This window comes from Heteronotia binoei, chromosome 16 (assembly GCF_032191835.1).
Source record: "Heteronotia binoei isolate CCM8104 ecotype False Entrance Well chromosome 16, APGP_CSIRO_Hbin_v1, whole genome shotgun sequence".
NCBI lineage: Eukaryota > Metazoa > Chordata > Lepidosauria > Squamata > Gekkonidae > Heteronotia > Heteronotia binoei.
In genome coordinates, this window is record NC_083238.1 from 1,658,812 (window position 1) to 1,680,719 (window position 21,908).

At 41.8% G+C, this 21,908-nt stretch overlaps 1 protein-coding gene across 1 annotated transcript in view; it reads right to left on the reverse strand.

The window, feature by feature from the left end:
* Nucleotides 1–21,908, reverse strand: part of ZRANB3 (zinc finger RANBP2-type containing 3) — a 208,443-nt gene that overhangs the window by 5,242 nt on the left and 181,293 nt on the right. Inside the window, exons 17-19 of the mRNA XM_060257117.1 lie at nucleotides 7,900–8,045; nucleotides 7,081–7,227; nucleotides 5,996–6,386 (exon numbers count right to left, since the gene is read on the reverse strand). Of these exons, the coding sequence (XP_060113100.1) occupies nucleotides 5,996–6,386; nucleotides 7,081–7,227; nucleotides 7,900–8,045 (684 nt within the window). The remainder of the gene's footprint in view (nucleotides 1–5,995; nucleotides 6,387–7,080; nucleotides 7,228–7,899; nucleotides 8,046–21,908) is intronic.

Genomic DNA, 21,908 nt, shown 5'->3' on the forward strand with positions numbered 1-21,908 from the left:
TAAATGTGTGCCTTATCATATCTGCTATCAGATGTGACTCCAATGGAAGCGGGTATCCAAGATGCATTTGTGGAACTCCCCGAGAGAGAACAGCAATGGATCATAGATAGATTAGAGCTATTGAAAACCCAGTTGCTCAAGTGCAGATCAGAGCAGAATTGACATGCTAGTTTTGCAGATGTTACGCTGCATGAGAGCATGGAGGCAGACTGTGTTATCCTTACTGCAGTGCTTTCTAACTAGGAGCCAGATGGAGGGCTGCTTAAGGGGTTGGCAATGCAAGCAAGTCTGCACCAGAACTGCGACCCGGCCCTGCAGGACAGTTCTTGGATTGGAATGAATGACAAATGTACACTGATTACTGAGCCCAGCTCAACTTTGATCTCACTGGTCCCCTGTATGGAAGCACAAGTGAAATCCCCATGTCGTGACGTTAGAAACTACCCATCCTCCCATGATACTGATTATACTCCACTATCCTCAATAGAGCCCCAAATCATCTCCAATTCTGATGATTTATTACATCTATCCATAGAGGCTCCTCTCCCAATAATGACATTCAAAAACTCCACCAAAAATGGCAGTATGTTTCTTGACCAGGGGAGAGTTCTGGATAAGATATCAGAGTCCAACTGACTATTCAAAGGTGCCCAAGAACCAGCCCTAAAGATTTTATCCTGGAATATTGCAGGTTGGAAGAAAAAGGTGACTAGCACAGATTTTTGGACTTTCCTCAAACAATTTGATATTATATTATGCCAGGAAACTTGGGCTCAGAGTGAAATACAATTTGAAGGCTATGTCCTATTCCACGCCAGCAATTAAGCTTAGACAAATGGGCCGCTGTAGAGCAGGCCTGTGTTGTTTAATTTCTTACCAGATTAAAGCAGAAACCACCTTTCTGCCCCCTTGCTCTTCACTGGCCCAGGCGCTTTTGCTTAAACTATCACCCCAACATTAATAATGGTTAATGTATATTTACCCTCTTGCCTAAGGAGAGGAGACCTTTCAGCACAATGGAAAAGTTTTAGCATGTATATTGAGAACCTGGAGCAGGAGAACCCCTTTGCCAAATTTATAATTATGGATGATTTTAACACTAGCATAGGTAAAGATAATAACACGTTATGTAAATCCTTGGGTCTTGACCTGCACGACTCCCTCCCCGAATTCCTGATTTTTTCAAGGAACTCTAAGGACCCCCATGTTAATGCAGCAGGAGTATTCCTGGCAAATTTTGTATCCCTTCTAATAGATCTATATTAAATGGGTCAATGCAACATGACTTTAGGTCCAGATTAGGCAGTAGTGTTGTCGGTTATGTTATTGTTTCTCCCAATCTGAGAAAAACTTATTGTGGATTTTTAGTGGGTGAGAGCTTGGACAGTGACCATTTTCCACTGATTACCTTACTAAAATTTGAGGCTGTTAGCCATTAATCTCTGGGTCCTGTCAACATGCCTGTCCCTCCAAGAGTCAGATGGACAGAGACAATTCGAGAAAGCATTAACCTGCTGCTCCAAAGAAATAAATTAATGGAATTAAATCAGCAACTGGCCGAAGCTGCAGACCCTTCCGAGGCCCTTCAAATGTATAGCAATATAACTTCTGCTATAATTAACTTTTATAAACAGCAATCGACTGCTAAATCCAGTCCCCTTGTTCGGAAGACAGACCCATGGTATGATAAGGAATGCCAAAAACTGAAACACCAGCTGCATGCAGTATATCGCACTTATCGTAACAGCCTCACTGCTAATATCCCCCTGAGCTACTTCGAACTGAAAAATAAGCTTAAAGATACAGTGGCTCATAAGAAAAGACCGGGATTTACTTATTAAGAACTGGGATTTACTTATTAGTGCCTCTACTGCCTCTAACAGTAAGCTTTTCTGGTCATTAGTTACTGGTGCTTCTGATGTGAAGAGCCACTGTTCTAGACATTCTATTCCCGCTGAGTTCTGAATAGACCATTTCCACCATTTATTTTTTGACCCTCTGACCATTGTATCTGATCAGCAAGAACAAATCCCCCCTGATCTACCTGAATGGCCCCCTGTTAGTCCTAATGAGATTAATAATCTAATTAATCATTTGAAGGCAGGAAAGGCCCCAGGACTCCCACCAGAATTATTTACAAACAATTCTGACTGGTGGGCTTCCTCTCTTCACAGTGATCGATAAAACAGGGACCATGCCTGAATCATGGACAAATTCCATAGTTATCCCAATTTATAAGAAGGGTGACTCACAAGCACCAGAGAACTATTGCCCAATTAGTCTGCTTGACATAGCAGGCAAATTATATGCGAGACACCTCCTGGAAAAACTCACTTCATGGATGAAAGAGCAAAATCTCCCAAGTAGGGAACAGATCGGATTTTGTCCTGGCAAGTCTACAATGGACCACTGTATAATTCTTAACCATCTGATAGAGAAATACAGTGGTAGAGGTGGAAGAAGGCTGTTTGCGGCCTTCCTTGATTTAAAAGGGGCATTTGACTCTATTCCCAGTGATCTTCTCTGGAACAAATTGGCATCATGGGTCTGGATAAATGCCTACTTTTTCTTATTCGTAAAATGTATTCCCTTAATAGCTATCAAGTGCGATATAACGACCTAGGTGCATTAACTTCAAAGATCATTTCCAATCTGAGAGTCAAACAGGGCTGTATTCTAGCCCCCTATTTGTTTAATTTATTCCTGAATGATCTGGCCCCCTCTCTAAATGCTATTGATGGTCACTCCCCTAAACTTGGGCCATCCGTTATCCCTTTTTTGCTCTACGCCAACAATGCAGTTATACTGTCACGTTTGCAGAAGGGCCTCAAGCGCCTGTTACTCGCTTTTACTTCATACTGCGAGACAAATTTCCTGTCTATAAACTATGTAAAATCCAAAATTTTAGTATTTTCAAAGTCCTTGAAACCACAAAGCTGATGCCTCAAGGGAAATAATATTGAACAGGTGAAATCTTTCAAATACTTGGGGGTCTTTTTCCAATATAATCATAACTGGTTTAAAACAATTTATTATAATGTAATATATTGTAGTAGCATATTTTCATTTGTTATTAAAAGTTAATAAACATATATAACATTTTCTCCACCCCACTCCCTTTTTGGTGACCCCTGGCGGGCCTAGCTTGCCTAGGAAATTATAGATGTTTGTACGCAAATGCTAGAAGTCTTCGAAGTAAAATTGGTGAGTTGGAATGTTTAGTGTTGAGAGAAAACATAGACATTGTGGGAATTTCAGAAACTTGGTGGAATGAGGAGAATCAGTGGGACACAGTGATTCCTGGATATAAGTTCTACCGGAAGGATAGGGAGGGAAGGGTGGCTCTGTATGTCAGAGTTACTGCTATAACCCTTGCCCTTTACTAACCCTGGGAACAGAAACATGCATTTCAAACCAAAGCAATTGCCAACCGCAAGGGGAGGAATTTCTCACTTGGTACAAAGAACATCTGGGGCCTTTGAAGCTTGCCTGCTTCAAGGTAACCAGCAGGGTTCTTCCCTGGGAAGGAGATAAGGGAGTATGGGAAGCGTCAACTGTCTCCAAGAGTGTGAGAATGGTTTTATTGTTATGTTCCCCTGTGATGTACAAAAACCCGAGGCTTAGCCTTGGAGAGTATCAAACTCAATCTGCTTCTATACCAGACCGCTTGTTCTCAAATAAATGAATTAATTTTGAAACAAAATGATTCGTTCTTGTTTGAAGTTCCAAGTCTGACATTATGGGGGTGTTGAGGAACCATGGTTTAGTCATCAACATTGAGAAGAACATTCTTCCAACCCTATCAACCATCCATATGGAAGTTCAGATCAATAGTCATCAACATTGAGAAGAACATTCTTCCAACCCTATCAACCATCCATATGGAAGTTCAGATCAATAGTATCTGGGACAAAGTGTTTATATCTCAAGAGTGACAACAAAAAATTTGACAGTGTTAACACTGGTTCTGGGGAAGAGGACAGTAAAGTTGATGGTTCTAGCTGGAATCACATCAGCTAGGAGGATTTCTGAATTGAAAGCACTGTCTATATTCAACAAGTCGTAATGATAACACAGTTTTATGTACACATTGGTCTTTATCCCTAAACTTAATTCACTTTTTTCACAGATCGGAGAATATAGTTTTAACTTCTTTCTGTACTAATTCAAAACATAGTATGGAGAAAGATGGCACTGTTTGGATGTATGTAGGACAATTAGCTTCTACTTAGATAGAACTAAACTACTGTGATCTACTGATGCTGTTTGTTTCCTTTATGAAATCTTCTTTAGGGAAGCAAATCTCGACTTCCATGTTAAGTCGGTGGCTGAGGGGCTGCATAATGGAAGTGTATAAGGCCAGAAGTTTAGAACCATCCCAAGGCATAACAGCACATTCTTTGAGAGGGGCAGCCACTTCTGAGGCCTATAGATCATCTCCTCCTTGGAAGTAATTTGTAAAGTGGCCATTTGAAAGTGTATTCATTCCTTCACAAGACGCTACGATATAGATAAGTTGGCCTCAGCAGAGGCAGCTTTCAGTAGGAGGGTTCTGCAGTACACCATATGAACAGGGAAGTTGCTACACCAATCCTGGACTTCATTTTTTTTTATGTCCCAGGAGTGAAGGACTATCCCACTCCCAGGACCACAGGAGAATGGAAGATTTGTATTCATTTATTGTGATGCTTCCTTCTCAGTAGTACAGGAGTGGAGCAGTCCTACCCACCCATTTGAGGTCAGCAGTTTCCCTGTTCCTGCTGGCTGCTGGCTTTCTAAACAGTTTTCAGTTAGTTCTAGTTTAAGATGTTAACACAGACATACTGAGAGTTGGGTGTTCTATAGCAGGGGTGGCCAACGGTAGCTCTCCAGATGTTTTTTGCCTACAACTCCCATCAGCCCCAGCCATTGCTGGCTGGGGCTGATGGGAGTTGTAGGCAAAAAACTTCTGGAGAGCTACCGTTGGCCACCCCTGTTCTATAGGGTGGATGATTTTTCCTGTTTTCTGGCTACCTTAATGTGGGTCTTCTGGGGGATACCCAGGTCCTGCCTGGAGGCTGGCATTCCTAGCATGCCACTCTGAGAGGAAAGATGTCCCAGCTTTGGAAGCAAGTGGAGGAGCAAAGATGCCACTGTTGCTACCACATTTGAACAGCCACAGAGCAAAGTGGAAGGATGAGCACCAGTGAGGGTGGGGGATGGCAACTTCTCCCCAAACTTGTTCTTAGCCCATAAAGGAAAAGGGGTTGCGAGTGGACAAAAAACATTCCTTGGAAGTTTTGGAAACAGCTTCTCTGTCAGGCCTTCCCCTAAGCCCTACTGCTTCTGTTAGAAATGTAGGAGATATGATAACTGGTGGTGTTTCCATAACCTCAATACTCCCCCTTCAGCAAGGACCCTGTCACCTGGGTCACCCACAACTGGTTGCTCACTTCAGAGGGTTGTTGTGTGGTGGGGATGGGGCAATGAAAGGGGAAGTTTGGTGTGCCACCTCAAGATCCTCAGAGGTAGAACAGGGGAAGAGAAAGAACAAGAGCTTGGCTGCTGAAGCTGGGTTATGGGTATGAGGTGCTGAAAAGCTACCTTATTTACTTGCAAGTAAGATTACTAGTCTCCTAAAAGTGCTACATATACAACACAACAGAAGTAACTAATTCATGTGCAAATGTAAGATACCCTCCCCCTTTTATGGTATCCCTTGGCAAAAACCTAGTCTTGAATCTGATACATTTGGGCTTTTGTGGATTCCCCAGTAAATCAGTTGCTTTCACCCCTAGGAATCAATTAATTGATTAAAACATTTTGATTAAAAATATCATTAATTGGGTTTGCCTGTGTCATTTATGAAGGTTATGTCTCCACTACCTGGGGTTACATTTTATGGCACACATGGCCCGGCCACAGTAACATCCTGCCCTTGTAACAAATGAGTTTGGCACTTCTACCCCACACCCAGAAGACATCTACAAAAAGATGCTGTCAATGTTCATTTTACCTGTGTGAGAGGAAGCTTGGACAGCCAAGAGCTCTCCAGAAGACTTTTACGTTGATTCTTCGGTGCATCTCTGACAGTGAGGTACATTTCCTGAGCATTCAGACTACACATTTGGCAAACACCGTGTTCTATTTCAAATACTTGTGTTCTCATGTAACTTTGACTTGAGCGAATTAAGAAGTCATCTTGGCATTTATGAGAACAAAATCGTGTGTCCCAAACAGATGTTTGATCAAACACAGTAGCTGGTTTTTGGCAACTGAGGCAAAGTGGATTCCCTTCAATGTCTACAGCCTGCAAGTAGCCTTTCCCTGCAGAGGTCTCCTCAAAAGCATCAGTTTCACTCACATCTGAACTGGAGATCGGGCAGCTTCCATCTACTGAAGATAAACTATGATAAAAAAATAAACTGGCAGCAGTTACTTTACCTTTAGAGGTAAAAATACAATTTTTATATACACATAGACTCAGACATCCTAATCATTATACAAAGGAGTTCTGAATTCTGCACTAAAATTGCTAAATGTTGATGAAAATTTTGCAAGTTAGGCAACTATGCAGAAACAAGTTTAATATCCACACTGTGTATCACGCAGCTAGTTTTGCATTTCTCATTTTAGAATGTGATTTGAATGCTTGTCTTTCAGAACATGGTTATCTTTTCTCCTCATAATGAAATCAAGGAGTGGTTAAAATAGTTTTATCACGTTTTTAACTTGTTTTCTAGTGAATTTAACACTCACTATCAGGAATGGAGTAGCGTAATTTACACATTTAAAATTTCAACAACAAAAAAGACTGAAATCTGAAGAAAAAGATTGTGTGATTCTTGACCACAGAATCACAGAGGTGGAAGAGGATGTACAGGCCATCTAGTCCAACCCCCCACTCAATGTAAGATAATCCTAGAGTACCCTGACAAGTGTTTGTCCAGTCTCTGCTTGAAGACTGCCAATGAGGGGGAGCTCACCACCTCCATAGGCAAGCGATTCCACTGCTGATCTATTCTTACTATTAAAAAAAAATCCTAATATCCTAATGTATTATCCTTTCCTTCCTCTTTCCACTGGTACTGTTAAACTTACTTTGCAGAATGTTGATCCTTTTCATGAGCAGAGTCAGTATGGGTTTTTAAGGAAACTGCAGATTGTTTGGTAACTAAACGAACACTGCCCCCACTACAGTCCACTTTCTTTATTGAAGCTTTGGTGACATCCTCCTTTGTCATGTACCTATAATCACATTAATATTCCAGTTTAGCTTGTAGCTCAGCCAACAACTAGACTGTACCATGCCAATACCTTTAGAGTACATAGCATCTAGAAGTCCCACCCCCCTGCAAAAAAAAAGTATTATATATATTCCACATGCAGTCCAGACAATCAGGAGATTTAAAGAAGCTCTTAGTTCTAAGTAATATTATTAACCAGGTTTTGCAATGGTACAAAGGCTTACAGTAGAGTGATATAATTTTATTTTGTCTCATGAACACAAAGCAATTTTAATCTTGCTAGCCATCTTGTTACACTCAGATGGGGAGGGGGTGGAGGAAAGCAATAAACTGCTCCCTCTCTGCTGAAGTTCCATTCTGCCAGAATTTGAAAACTTCAACAGAAGATCTGCAGAAAGGAGAATGGAATGAACTGCAGGATCCCTAGTTCATGGAGCATGGAGGTTGTCCTTGAGGGCAAAGACCAGCACCAGGTATTCTTTTGACTCTTCCAAGTTAGAAGTTTGAAGAATTCTGTTTTAAAGAGCATGGAATGCTTAAACTATGACAGACACAGTGAAAACTAGTCACTTACTAAAACTAGTCACTTACTAAAGTACCTTAACAATCTAATACTACTTTAAGTATTTCTGACATTATTCTCTTGAACCACACAGTGCAGATGAACACATACCGTTTGGTACACCCAAGTTTAGCCTGTTGTTGAGACAGTGTATCTTCAGTAGCAAGAATTGGTCTAGAAAATATCTGACCACTTTTCCGAAGAATTCTTTGCTTCATGGCTGTGAGACTACTCCACTCTCTCACAAACCTCAGTATCTAGAAGAAAAACTCCAACAAATATTTATAATGAAAGAGTAGAGATTTTTAAATATATGTAGCCAGTAGAAAAGGACTTGGTTTGAACCTCAGAACTGAGCACTCCACTGTCTTTTCACTAGGGACTCTCTCTGCATAAGTACCAGATTTATCTAACTGTAATGCTCCTACTTATTTAGTGCATTTGATCAAGGAGCTTGAAAGAAGTTTGTTCTTCATACATTTTATGTTCACAACAAACTCTTTCATGTATGTTAATCTGAAATAGAACAAGATCATCAAGTAAGTTTATGTGATTCTTTCACCTTTAAAGCTCTGAAAAATATTTAGTTAGCTAAAAAGATTGTTACCTCTATCATTGAGAATCACTCCTATACATTAATTTGATTTGATTTATTAGATTTATATCCTGGCCTCCCTGACAAAGCAAGCTCAGGGCGGCTCACAAACAATAAAAGCAATACATCACAGTAAAACAGTACAATTCAACGATTTAAGCAATTAAAACAGTCTGGTGCTAATGTCATTTAATTTCTGATGGCATTCAGTACTCTTAGGTATCCTTTCACGCTACTATGTCGGCAATTCAGTTAAAGGCTAGCCGGAATAATGTTGTCTGGCAGGCCTTGCGGAACTGGGAGAGGTCCTGCAAGGCTCTAACCTCCTCTGGCAGTTGGTTGCACCAATGTGGGGCAGCGATTGAGAAGGCTCTTTCCCTGGTGGTTTTCAATCTTGCCTCCCTCAGCCCAGGGATCAATAGTAGGTTTTGCGTTCCAGATCTAACTACCCTCTGGGGAACGTGTGGGAGAGATGGTCCCTAACGTAGGGAGGACCTTGGCCATATAGGGCTTTAAAGGTAATGACCAGTACCTTGTAGCAAATCCAGTATACTATTGGCAGCCAGTGCAGCTCCCGCAGCCCTGGCTGTATGTGCTCCCGCACGGAGAGTCCCAATAACAGCCTGGCTGCTGCATTCTGCACCAGCTGTAGTTTCCAGATTCAAGACAAGGGCAGCCCCATGTAGAAGACATTACAGTAGTCCAGTCTCAAGGTGACTGTAGCATGGATCACAATTGCCAGGTTGCCACACTTGAGGAAGGGGACCAACTGTCTTACCCACCTAAGATGGAAAAAGGCAGATTTAGCAGTGGCTGCTATCTGGGCCTCCATTGTAAGAGAAGGCTCCAGTAGCACCCCCAAGCTACTGACCCTGGATGCCATTGTAAATGATGTACCATCAAAAGCTGGTAGGGGATTTCCCTACCCGGACCACCGCAACTCAGGCAAAGGACCTCTGTCGAATTCCGCTTCAGTTGGCTCAGCCTAAGCCATCCTGCCACAGCTTGCAACGCCAGGTTCAGATTTTCTGGGACACAGCCAGACTGGCCATCCATCAGTAGATACAGCTGGGTGTCATCAGCATACTGATGGTAACCCAGCCCATACATCCAGGCAATCTGAGCAAGGGGGAGCATGTAGATGTTAAACAACATTGGAAAAAGCACCGACCCCTGAGGCACACCACAATTAAGTGTGTGTTTCTGGGATGACTGTCCCCCAATCGCCACCCTTTGTCTCTGACAATGAAGGAAAGAGGAGAGCCATTGTAAGGCCAACCCCTGAATCTCTGCATCAGCGAGATGGTGGGTCAGCAACTGATGAGCAACCATATCAATGCAGCCGAGAGATCTAACAACATCAGGACCGCTGAACTGCCTCAGTCCAGATGGAGATCATCCACCGGGGCGACCAGTACTGTCTCCGTCCAATGACCTGGGTGGAAGCTGGAGTGATGGGGGTCTAGGACAGAAGTGTCCTCCAGAAAACTCTGTAGCTGTAGCGCTACTGCCCTCTCAATAATTTTACCCCAAAAGGGTAAATTCAAGACTGGCTGGCAGTGGGCCAATTTGGCTGGGTCCAATGTTGATTTTTTCAAGAGAGGGCGGACCACTGCCTCTTTAAGGGGCACTGGAAAAAGTCCTTCAGAGAGGGATCTATTTACGATATCCTGTATAGAATGTTGTAAGTACATCCGGCAAGCTTTAATCAGCCAGGATGGGGAAATAGTCCAGCTCACATGGTGTTAGGTGCACAGTGGAGAGAATTCTGTAAACTTCCTCCAAGCTGAGTGTTGTGAAACAATCCAAAGGTGGTCCAGAAAACAGGCACGGAGCCTCGAGTTCACATACTGTTTTAAGTGTGGCAGGGAGGTCATGACGGAGCAAAAAGATCTTATCTGCGAAAAAAGTCGCAAAAGCCAATATCTAATTCCCTAAGATTTGGTCTGCCTTGTGGCAGAGTTGTAAAGGTCCAAATTATACTAAATAATTGTGCTGGGCGCAAATTCGCAAATGCAATCTTAACCACAAAGTAAGCTTTCTTTATGGCTTTGACTGCCATCTCATAGAACCTCATAAACCCTCTATAAGATGTTCTAGTCGCTTCGTCTCAAGTACACCGCCACTGCTTCTCTAGCTGTCTAAGCCTTCGTTTCATCAGCCACAGTTCCAGGTTATACCACGGCACCAGCTTAGAACGAAGACACAGAGGGTGCCAGGGAATGATCTCATCAATGGCTGTAAAGAGCCGGTCTTGCCAAGACTCAAACAGGTCATCTAGAGCGGCGTTTCCCAAAGGCAGGGTCGAGACCCGGCACCGGTCCACGGAGCCCTCAACGCCAGTCCGCGGGGCCTCCAGTCCCCTGGCTGCCCCTCCCCTCACATCACGCCTCCCTCCCCCGGGTCGCGCGTCTCTGCAGCTCCTTCTCCCACCCTTCCCCACCATAGACAGGTCAGTTTCATGCTGCTCAAAGCCCTCCCCCCCGACCGATTGCCCAATCGGTGGGAAATCGGTGCTGAGCTCACTTTGCACTGGGCCAAGCCGGCCACAGGTCGAACAGACTGAAGCTGAAAAGGGTGCGTGACTCCTCCCTCCCCCCTCCCTGGCACTTCCTTCCCATCCAGGAAGTGATGGGGAGGGAGGAGGAAGGAGCCATGCGCCCTTTTTGGCCGCGGTCTGTTTGAGCTTTCGCCAGCTTGGCCTGGGGTGGAATGAGCTCCGTGCTGATTTCCTAGTGATCAGGCCGTCAGGCAGGGGTGTCAGAACTTGTAACTGTGATCTCTTAGCTTAGCCAAACTGTTTCCATGTTGTAACTCAGGATATTGACAGCGGTCATTGACCCAAGCCGCTTTGCTATGCTAAATATTTAGGGCGGTAAGACAGGCGGCAGAAAGTCTCTGCTTAACATCCACAGGTGCCCTTTGAAGCCGGGCCGTTTGGCCTTCACAATAGGGGGGCATCCCTCTTAGCTGATAACGAAGGCTGGGAAAGAGACAACCGCTTGGGACCGTGTGAATCACTGTGAGTTATTGTTTTATTATGCTTTGCTGTGGGCATAAAATGTAACCAACTGCCCAGAATCGCCATTACTGTTATTTCGTTTCTATAGTACTGAAGTTCTTCCAATAAAGATTCCTAACTTGCTACAAGTATTGGACTCTCTTGAAGTTCATCCAAGTTCTGACAAGGGGGGCTTCACGCAAGATGAAACTGACCTGCAAGCGGTGGGGAAGGGAGGGAGAAGGAGGCGCAGAGGCGCACGAACTGGAGGGGGAGGTGCGATGTGGGGGAAGGCCTGATCACTGGAGGCCCCGTGGGCCACGACCCGGCTTGAGGGCTCCGTGGCCGGATTTCCCACCGAAAGTGAGCAGTTTTAAAGGTGAGTTGCTCCTGTTTCTTTTCCTTTCTTTTCTCTTTCTTCCTTTTGTCCCTCCTTTCTTTCACTCTTTCCCTCTCTTTCCCTTCCTTCCTATTTCCTTTCTCTCTTTTCTTTTTTTCTATATTTGTTTCCAACTCTCTCTCCTTCCTTCCTTCCTTCCTTCCTGGAGGAACGGTGGCTCAGTGGTAGAGCATCTGCTTGGGAAGCAGAAGGTTCCAGGTTCAATCCCCGGCATCTCCAAAAAAGGGTCCAGGCCAATAGGTGTGATAAATCTCAGCTTGAGACCCTGGAGAGCCGCTGCCAGTCTGAGAAGACAATACTGACTTTGATGGACCAAGTGTCTGATTCAGTATAAGGCAGCTTCATATGTTCATATCCTTCCTTCCTTCCTTCCTTCCTTCCTTCCTTCCTTCCTTCCTTCCTTCCTTCCTTCCTTTTTCGTCTTTTCCCCTGTCTTTCTTCCTTCTTTCTCTCTCTCTTTCTGTCAGTCAGTCTTTCCCCTGTCTTTCTTCCTTCCTTCCCTCCCTCCCTCCTTCCTTGCCATTGCTAATCTGAGTAGATCTGGGGGGTGAGAAGCCTTAAACACCCTGCCATTTCATGTTTTCCCAGGCTCCCATTTAATGTTTTCCTAGGCTGAGAGCATTTTATATTTTTAGTTTTCTTCTGAGTGGTCCTTGTGCTTTTTCTTAATGTTTTATTTTTAAAATTGCATTGCAAAATCTCACTATTCTCCTACCTTTCCTAAACAAAATATTGCAAGAGTTTTAGGCTTGTTTGTACATCATTTCCTGTCTCCCAGCTCCACCCCAAATTTTAGTGGGCCACGAAGGAGAAGTGTAAAAATAACCGAGCCACGGGTGGGGGTGAGCGTTTGGGAAACCCTGATCTAGAGAATCACCAGGGTTCCTGCAGAGCCACCTGGAACTGTACTGAGTCCATCAGGCTCCCAATGGCTTTCCTAGAGCTTTCTATGGTCAGACAGCTTTGTCTTCTATTTATTGTTGTTGTTGTTTGTTAATTTCCCTATCCAGCCTTGCACCAGGCTCTGAGGCGTAAGCCACAGAATGATATACAAAACATTAAAAAGTAAGAATAATAGAATTAGTAAGTTAAAGATCCATTTATAATAGATTCAACAAGTTCAAGATGGTATCTCTAAAGGAGGGATGAGACCAGCCAGAGAACGGAATGAACGCTTGTCTTACTAAGTAGTTGGACTGGGGTCCTGATTAACAAGTAATCTGTCTATATTGTTGGAGAAGCTGCAACACATTGAATTGCTGGAAAATTTTGGCTGAGGAAGGTATGACACCGAAACCAGTTCCTCTATTGGATTCCTCTGATTGGATTTTTGGCTTCACACCTTTGGTTTCTTTGAAGATATTAATCGAAGACTATATCTTGGATTTAATCAACAGAACCTCTACTGGATAAATGGATTTTCTTGTTTTGGTTTGAGTGAACTGCACTTGATTACCGTACGGTTTGTATCTTTATTAATTATAAGAAATTTTGTATAGTGCTACACAGTTTGTTCTAATTTTCACCTAACCAAAAGCCTGGCAGAACATCTCTGCCTTACAGGCCTTGTGGAATTACATTAGATCCTGTAGGACCCTGAAAGTATCAGGCAAAGTGTTCCATCAGGTCAGGGCCAAGACCAAAAAGGGACTTCTGTGGGGCTAGGGATCACCAGCAAGTTGTTGTCTGCAAAGCAGAGGAGACAGTCCTGCAGATACACTGGTCCCAGACTGCTCAAGGCCACGAAATCAATATCAAGACCTTGAACATGACTTGGTATTCCACTGGAAGCCAGTGCTGCTAGCGTAGCACAACTCGAATGTGTGTCATCTGTGACATTCCCATCAGGACACATGCAGCCGCGAGTTCCATCCAGATTTGTGTTCTGGATCAGCTGTGTTTAGAACAATTTTATTGGTAACATATGGTAATAAATCTATATCTTACATCTTTTAAAAAAACTTCTTTTATCTACCCAATATATTACTTTTTACCCACCCCTCCCCCCGTTACTTGACCCCCGCTGGTGTTATTTACTTAAAATGCAAATATTTAAAGGCACCCTTAACTATTAAAACAAAAAATTATATTCTTCTTCTTTTTAAAACTTAATCGAAGATTGTCCAATGTCCTTTTATTTTCCACTCTTTTTCTACATATCTTCTAAACTTTTTCCATTCCGTCTTAAAAACTTCCAAATCATAGTCTCTTAATATTCTTGTTAACTTGTCCATTTCACTCCATGTCATAACTTTTATAATCCAGTCCCATTTCTCTGGTATTTTTTCTTGCTTCCACAACTGCGCGTACAATGTCCTAGCGGCTGAGAGCAAGCACCAGATTAAAGTTCTATCTTCTTTTGGAAATTTTTCCATTTGTAGTCCAACAGAAAAGTCTCTGCAACTTTGTTAAACTCATATCCCAAGATCTTAGAAATCTCTTGCCGAATCATCTGCCAAAACATTTTAGCTCTTTCACAAGTCCACCACATATGGTAGAAAGAACCTTCATGCTTTTTACATTTCCAGCATCTGTCTGGCATCTTATTATTCATCTTTGCCAATTTTTTAGGAGTCATATACCATCTATACATCATCTTAAAACAGTTTTCTTTAATACTTTGACATGTTGAAAGTTTCATAGAGTTCTTCCACAAATATTCCCAAATTTCCATCTGTATTTCTTTATTTACATTAATTGCCCATTTAATCATTTGTGATTTCACTACTTCATCTTCTGTAGACCATTGTAGAAGTAATTTATATACTTTTGAAATTAATTTATCATTGTCTCCAAGCAGAACTTTTTCCAATTCTGTTTATTCTTTTCTTATTCCTTCAGTTTTAATATCATTCTCCACCAAGCTCTTTATTTGTTGCATTTGAAACCAATCATATTTATGATTCAACCCTTCAGCAGTTTTCAGTTCTATTTTGCCACTTTGTATTTTTAATAATTGATTATATGACAACCACTTTTCTTCGCTTATCTCAGCCGTTATTTTTATTACTTCAGCAGGCACTATCCATAACTTCTCTCATCTCCATATTTCTTGTATTTAATCCACGTATTTAGCAAATTATTTCTTATATAATGGTGAGAGAAAAAACTGTCCATCTTCTTTTTTCCGTAATACAAATACGTGTGCCAGCCAAATTTATTTCCGTGACCTTCCAACACTAAAAGTTTTTTGACAACATTATCCATTCTTTCATCCACACTAAACAAACTGCTTCCTGATATAATTTTAAATTCGGCAGTTGAAACCCACCTCTTTCTTTTGCATCCGTCAAAATTTTCATTTTAATCCTTGGTTTCTTCCCAGCCCACACAAATTTGGAGATTTTCCTTTGCCATTTATCAAATTGTTTGCCATCCTTCACAATAGGAATAGTTTGAAACAAATACATTATTCTTGGTAAGATATTCATTTTGATTGCAGCTATTCTACCCAACAATGACAAATTAAGCTTATTCGATTTAACATGTCTTCATCCATTTTACGCCATAACTTCTCATAATTATTTTTAAACAGATCAATATTCTTCATTGTTATCTCCACCCCTAGGTATTTTACCTTAGAGGTGACTTCACAACCCGTTAGTCTCTGTAATTCTTGTTGCTTGTTCATCCGCATATTTTTACACAGAATTGTTGATTTTTCTCTATTAATACAAAGTCCCGCCAACTCCCCATACTTTTGTATTTTAGCTAGCAGCAAAGGTGTAACTTGTATGGGGTTTTCATTTATAAACATTATATCATCAGCAAAAGCTCTAAAATTGTAAGTAAATCCTTTTATTCTTAATCCTTCTATTTCTCTTTCTTCTTGGATCTGCATCAATAATATTTCAAGAGTCATTATAAACCACAATGGTGAAAGCGGACAACCTTGTCTAGTACCTTTGCTAATTTTCATATCTTCTGTAAGATCTGTATTTATACACAACCTTGCACTTTGTTCAGAATATATTGATTTAATCATTCTTATAAAGTTTTCACCCAGCTCCATTTTTTCCATTACTGCAAACGTAAAGTCCAAATTTAAATTATCAAATGCTTTCTCTGCATCTGCAAAGAATAATGCTACTTCTTTTTCTGGATGTCTTTCATAATATTCTACAATATTTACAACAGTCCTAATATTGTCTCTTATTTGTCTTTTTGGAAGAAACCCTGCTTGATCTTCCTTTATAAAGTTTATTAAATGTTGTTTAAGCCGTTCTGCCAAGATTCTTATAAATATTTTATAGTCATTATTTAATAGCGAATTAATTTTTTAATTTTTTACGTTTGTGACATCTCTATCTTCCTTAGGTATCAACAAAATAATAGCTTCTTTCCATGTGTTTGGTACTTTCCCTTTTTATTCTTAACGTATTCATCAACTTCTGCAATTTTGGTATTAACTCATCTTTAAAAGTTTTAAAATATTTAGCTGTATATTCATCAGGCCCAGGTGCTTTTCCATTCTTCATTGCGTTAATTGCTGCTTCAATTTCTATTTTTTTTAATTGGGTCATTCAAAACTTTTCGCATATTTTCAGTTAAGGGCTCTTTTTTATCTTTTGTAAATACTCATCCATCTTCTCTTTCTTTATTTTAACACCTTTAAACAATTTGGCATAGTACTTAAAAAATTCTCTTTTTATTCCCTCTTGAGTAACCACTTCTCTTCCATCTACCACAATTCTGTTAATAATTCTATTTTCTCTCTTTTTCTTCAATTGCCAAGCCAAATACTTTCCCGGTTTATTTGCTCCCTCAAAGGATTTCTGCTGAAGTCTTTTCAAACTCCATTCCACTTCTTTATTTAACAAATGTCTCAATTGAGTTTGTAATATTGTAATTTCCCTTAAAATTTTCTTTTTCCCTGGCCTTTTTCTCAACTCCCCTTCCTTTTTCTTTATTTCATTTTGAATGTCCAACAAGTGTTTTTCTTTTACTCTCTTATCTTTATTATTCAAAGTAATCAACATTCCTCTCATTACTGCTTTATAGGCATCCCAGACGGTCTGAAAGTCAATATCCTCTTTGTCATTCACTTGGAAAAAAGCTTTAGTTTCATTTTCTAGGTATGTCACTGTTTCTTTATTCTGTAGCAAATCTTCATTCAATCTCCATCTTCTCACCTTCTTCGCCAATTTTGTAATCCACATTATTAGGTTATGATCAGCACCAATTTTAGGTAAAATCTCTATTTTCCTTGTTATAAGACCTAAATCTTTAGTTCCCCACAACATGTCAATTCTAGAAAAAGTTTTGTGTCTTGCAGAAAAGAAAGTATAGTCAGGGTTAAATTTCCTCCCTATATCTTCCAAATTTTCTTGTTTAACAAGTTCAAAAAAAGACTTTGGCAATTTTCCTTCTTTACTATTGTTTTTTCCCCCGACCTGTCCAATGAGTTCTTAACTGTTCCATTAAAATCTCCCATTATCAAAACTTGGTCATAGGTCAATTCATCAAGCTGTTGTATAATGTCATTTAAAAAAACATCCTTTTGCACCATTAGGCGCATAGTCCCAATAACGTTTTTTTTCCATCTAATATTGCCTCTACTGCTACAAATCTTCCATCTTTATCTTTAAATACTAATTTTGGCTCCAATTCTTGTTTAATATAAAAAAACCCACTCCCCTTTTATTCTGTTCAGCCAATGAAAAAAATTCCACTCCCAATTGTTTGTTCCATAAAACTTTATAATCCTTTTGTTTGATATGCACTTCTTGCAAACAAATTATATTACAGTTTTGTTTCTTAATCCAATGAAATGTTGCCCTTTTTTGTGGTGAATTTACTCCATTTACATTCAAAGACAATAATTTGTAATCCATCATGGTGCAAATTCTTTATTTTCTTCAAAAAATCTATGCATATCCTGTGCATTTGTAATTGTGATTCCTTTCCCCTGGAGTTCAAAGCTCCTTCAGGTATTATCCATCTAAACCTTGTTCCATTGTCTCTCAATTTTTCTGTCAACTTTTTATATGTTCTTCTATCATTTATCATTTGCCTTAGCAGCTCCTTCATTGGATTTATATCCCGCCCTCCACTCCGAAGAGTCTCAGAGCGGCTCACAATCTCCTTTACCTTCCTCCCCCACCACAGACACCCTGTGAGGTGGGTGGGGCTAAGAGAGCTCTTACAGCAGCTGCCCTTTCAAGGACAACCTCTGCCAGGGCTATGGCTGACCCAAGGCCATTCCAGCAGGTGCAAGTGGAGGAGTGGGGAATCAAACCCGGTTCTCCCAGATAAGAGTCCACACACTTAACCACTACACCAAACTGGCTCTCATGATTCTTACTCTACTGCCTCCCACTATCAATGTCTTGATACTGTCTTGATACTCTACTGCCTCCCACTATCAATGGCTCTCATGATTCTTACTCTACTGCCTCCCACTATCAATGTCTTTACAAAGTTTTTACTCATGATCCTTCCCACCATTTTCTTTGTCATATATCTTATGACAACATCTTTTGGTAAGTTGTTCTTCTTGGCATAAAGTGAGTTCACTCTATACATATAGTCATACATGTTTTTAGTCTCTTCAGGGTCTTCCTCTAAAAATTCTGCAATTATTTTTATTATATTTTTATTATATATCTTTTAAATCATCATACTCCTTCTCAGGTACTCCTCTCAGACATATCTGAGTCTCCATCAATTTGCAGTCATGGATTGTCACTTTTTCTTGCATTTTCAACAAGGTGAAACCATATACTTTCATTCTGCCTTCTAACTCCTGCACTTAGATGTTTCCTCAGTTTCCCTTTTGAGATCTTCCATATCTTTTTTAATCTCGGCAATAATTTTTTTTCCGATTCATTTATCATCTCTCTCACCTCTTTCATCATTCTGGCCTCCATTCCTAATTGGTCCCGCATTTTTTCCAATGAAGTAGCCCTCGTACAGGGCTGCTTGCGTTCAGACATTTAAAAAACTATGAAAATTTGGACCTCACCAATTTACAATTCAACTATCAGATTCAAAAGAGTAGGACTTGCCCTTTATAACAAGCCCAATTTCGCTGTCCTTGGAGCTCCCAAAGTCAAGTTATTTATTTTTAAAGTTTTTAAATCTTCCAAAATGACGGTCACAACTTTTTACTGCTCCTTACAATTTTTTTCCCCTTTTAAAAACATCTGAGGTCCACACCAATAATATGACCAATAGTATTTAACTTCTTACCCTCTTCTCAGTTAACTCCAATAATTTTTAATGTCCCAAATTCTTTAAAAACATTGTTTTTATTTTGACCTCCCAGCAATAGCCCCCGATGTTTCTCAATGGTAGTAAATTCCTAGAGTAAGTTTTCCTTCTACTACTTCCTTCTTTTGTTGCCACGAAGTCTCATTCACACTGGTAAGGAGATCTCACGATACTTGACAAGACTTCTTGTCTTGCTTGAATGTGCTGCAGGTCTGTGACAATGGTGCTCTTTTTTCAAAACCGCAAGTAGACTAAACAATAAATTCCTTTCCACTTTTTAGCACTTTTAAACACTGTCTTTTATATTTATAAAATCCAAATTTCACCTCTTCCTCCCCTCTTCTTCCAGACTTTCTAGATTTTCCTTTCCTACCTTTTAAATTTATTCCATTAAGCTGTAAATAGTTCTGGAATGAAAGATAGTAATTTGTACCTTCTCTTCCAATTATCCAAGTTCACACCAGTCTTGCAAAGATTTAGATGTTTAGCAATGTCCAAGAAGGTTAGGATCCTGTTGAGCTTATGTCAAATAAATGACTCTGAGAACTTCTGAAGATGATGAAAATGAAACTCTTCCCAGAGACTCCTCAAAGCAGCCCCCCCCCCCGGGAATCCCTTTTAGCCAAGGTAAATCTCAAAGTTTCCTGTGCATATCTTGGACTAATCTCTGACTGAGAAAAGTAGGCAGTAGGCATTAAATTGCCTTCCACTACCCTGAACAGAAGTTCCAGCCTGCTCCCATTATGAGAAGCAGCTCAGCTCGACATTTTCCTCCCCCGGAAGTCCTGTGTTCTGGATCAGCTGGAGCTTCTGGGTCAGCCTCAAGGGTAGGCCAGGATAGAGCAAATTACAATAGTCTAATCTGGAGGTGACCATTGCATGGATTACTGTGGCTAGGTCAGGGCGCAACAGGAAAAGAGTCAGTTGCCCAGCATGGGGAAGGTAGAAGAATGCCAGCTTTGCAGTGTGCATGACTTGGGCCTCCATAGTTAGGGGGACATCCAGAATCACACCCAAACATTTGATAGATGGCACCAACATCAGTGGCACCTCATCATGAGCTAGGAGCCTAGGCTCCATCCCCGATGCTGCCCCCCCCCAGCACCAGGACCTTTGTCTTTGTTGGATTCAGTCTCAGCCTGCTTTTTTTAACCATCCCACTATGGCCTTCAGATCCTTGGTCAGATTTTGCAGGGGGGCAGCTGAGACCGATATAGCTGGGTGCTATCTGCATATTCGTAACACCCAAATCTGAAACTCCATGCCAACTGGGCAAGGGGGCACATGTAGATGTTAAATAACATTGGAGCGATGACTGCCTCCTGTGGAACCCTACATAGCAAGGGTTTCCCAGAGGACACATCCTCTCTCAGCGTCACCCTCTGTTCCTGACCATAGAGAAATGAGGAAGGCCACTGAAGGTCCACCTCCGGACCTCCTACATCAGCAAGGCTATGAGTCAAAAGATCGACTGTGCTAATTGCTGCTGTGAAATCGAGCAATGACAGCAGTACTGACCTGTTTCGATCCAGCTGTCTACACAGATAGTCTGTCAGGGCAACCAACACTGTCTTGTGGCCAGAGTGAAAGCTGAACTGCAATGGATACAATGCTGATGTGTCATCCAGGAAAGCCTGGAGTTGCTCAGCTACCACTCTCTCTTTTGTGAGTCCACAAAGCCCTGAAACACCAGGAAAGCAATAATACTGGGGGACTCTCTGGGTAGAGGCAATTCAGTATCCTATTTTTCAGTTTGTGCTCTGAGGTATCGACTTCTATCTTGAGACTGGGCCATATGAATCATGTGTTCTCCAAACATTCAGAGATCTTTCACGGGAGATGCCAGAAACGGCTTGCCTACCCTCTTGTCTGAGATTGGGTCTGATGTTATGTTGGATCCTTCAGATTTGATTGCTGCCTCTTCTCCTCTCACTGCAGGTACAGAAGAATGTGGCCTGCACACAACCATCACTAAAGGTGGGTTCAATCAGGGGCAGCCTGATGCTCTGTGGCGACCTAGGCAGACTCGCTGCCTGGCGCACCCCCACCTCCCTCCTGCAGCTCCATGCTCCCCCCCATGGCTCACACCTCCCCCCTCCTCCCTCCCTTCAGACCCTTCCCCCCATGTTGATTTCAATGCACTAGTGCCGCGTTCCTGCTATCTAAAGCCCCCCCCTCCCTGGCCGATCACTCAATTGGCAGGTAAAACTTTGCCATGGGGCCAGGCTTCGCTCAGTCTGTCAGGACCAGCGTCCTGAAAGGGCGGCCCCGCTGCTGCTGACTCCTCTCCCATCCAGAAAGTGGCTGCTGAGTATTATCAATGCCTATTTAGTTCCAGGGAAGCAGCACATAGGAGTATAGGTTTGTGAATGGTTAACAGTGTCTATTTAATTCCAGGGGAACAGCACAAAGGAGTATGGATTTGTGGCACCGCATTGCGCACTGGGCCTCAAGGTGTACCAGATGTGGCTGCCAATGTTTTGCCACTGACTTGTTCAGCAGCAGTCCATATGGATCTATGGGCACAGCAGTGGCTGAGCATCTATGCTGCTTCGTAACCGGAAGATGGCGTCCTGGGATCTTATATTCACCCATGCCTAGTCCCTGATGCTTAACATTGGCTCATTCAGTCAGCCTGGATCTCTAGGCACACAAGGCCTTTTTTTTGAACAGGAACACACAGGAACACAGGTCTGGCTGGCTCAGCACCAGGGGGTGTGGCCTAATATGCAAGTGTTCCTGCTGAAAAAAGCCCCTTTTCTACCCTTCCTCCCCCCCCCCCCAAAAAAAGCCCCAGGACACACCATTGTGCGTGTGGCCTCATGGAGGGGGGGACCTCAGCCTGCAGGATGATGTGGGAGTCACTTGCCTTGGTGAGCAGGGTATGAAACCCTTCTATCTACAGTGCAGTC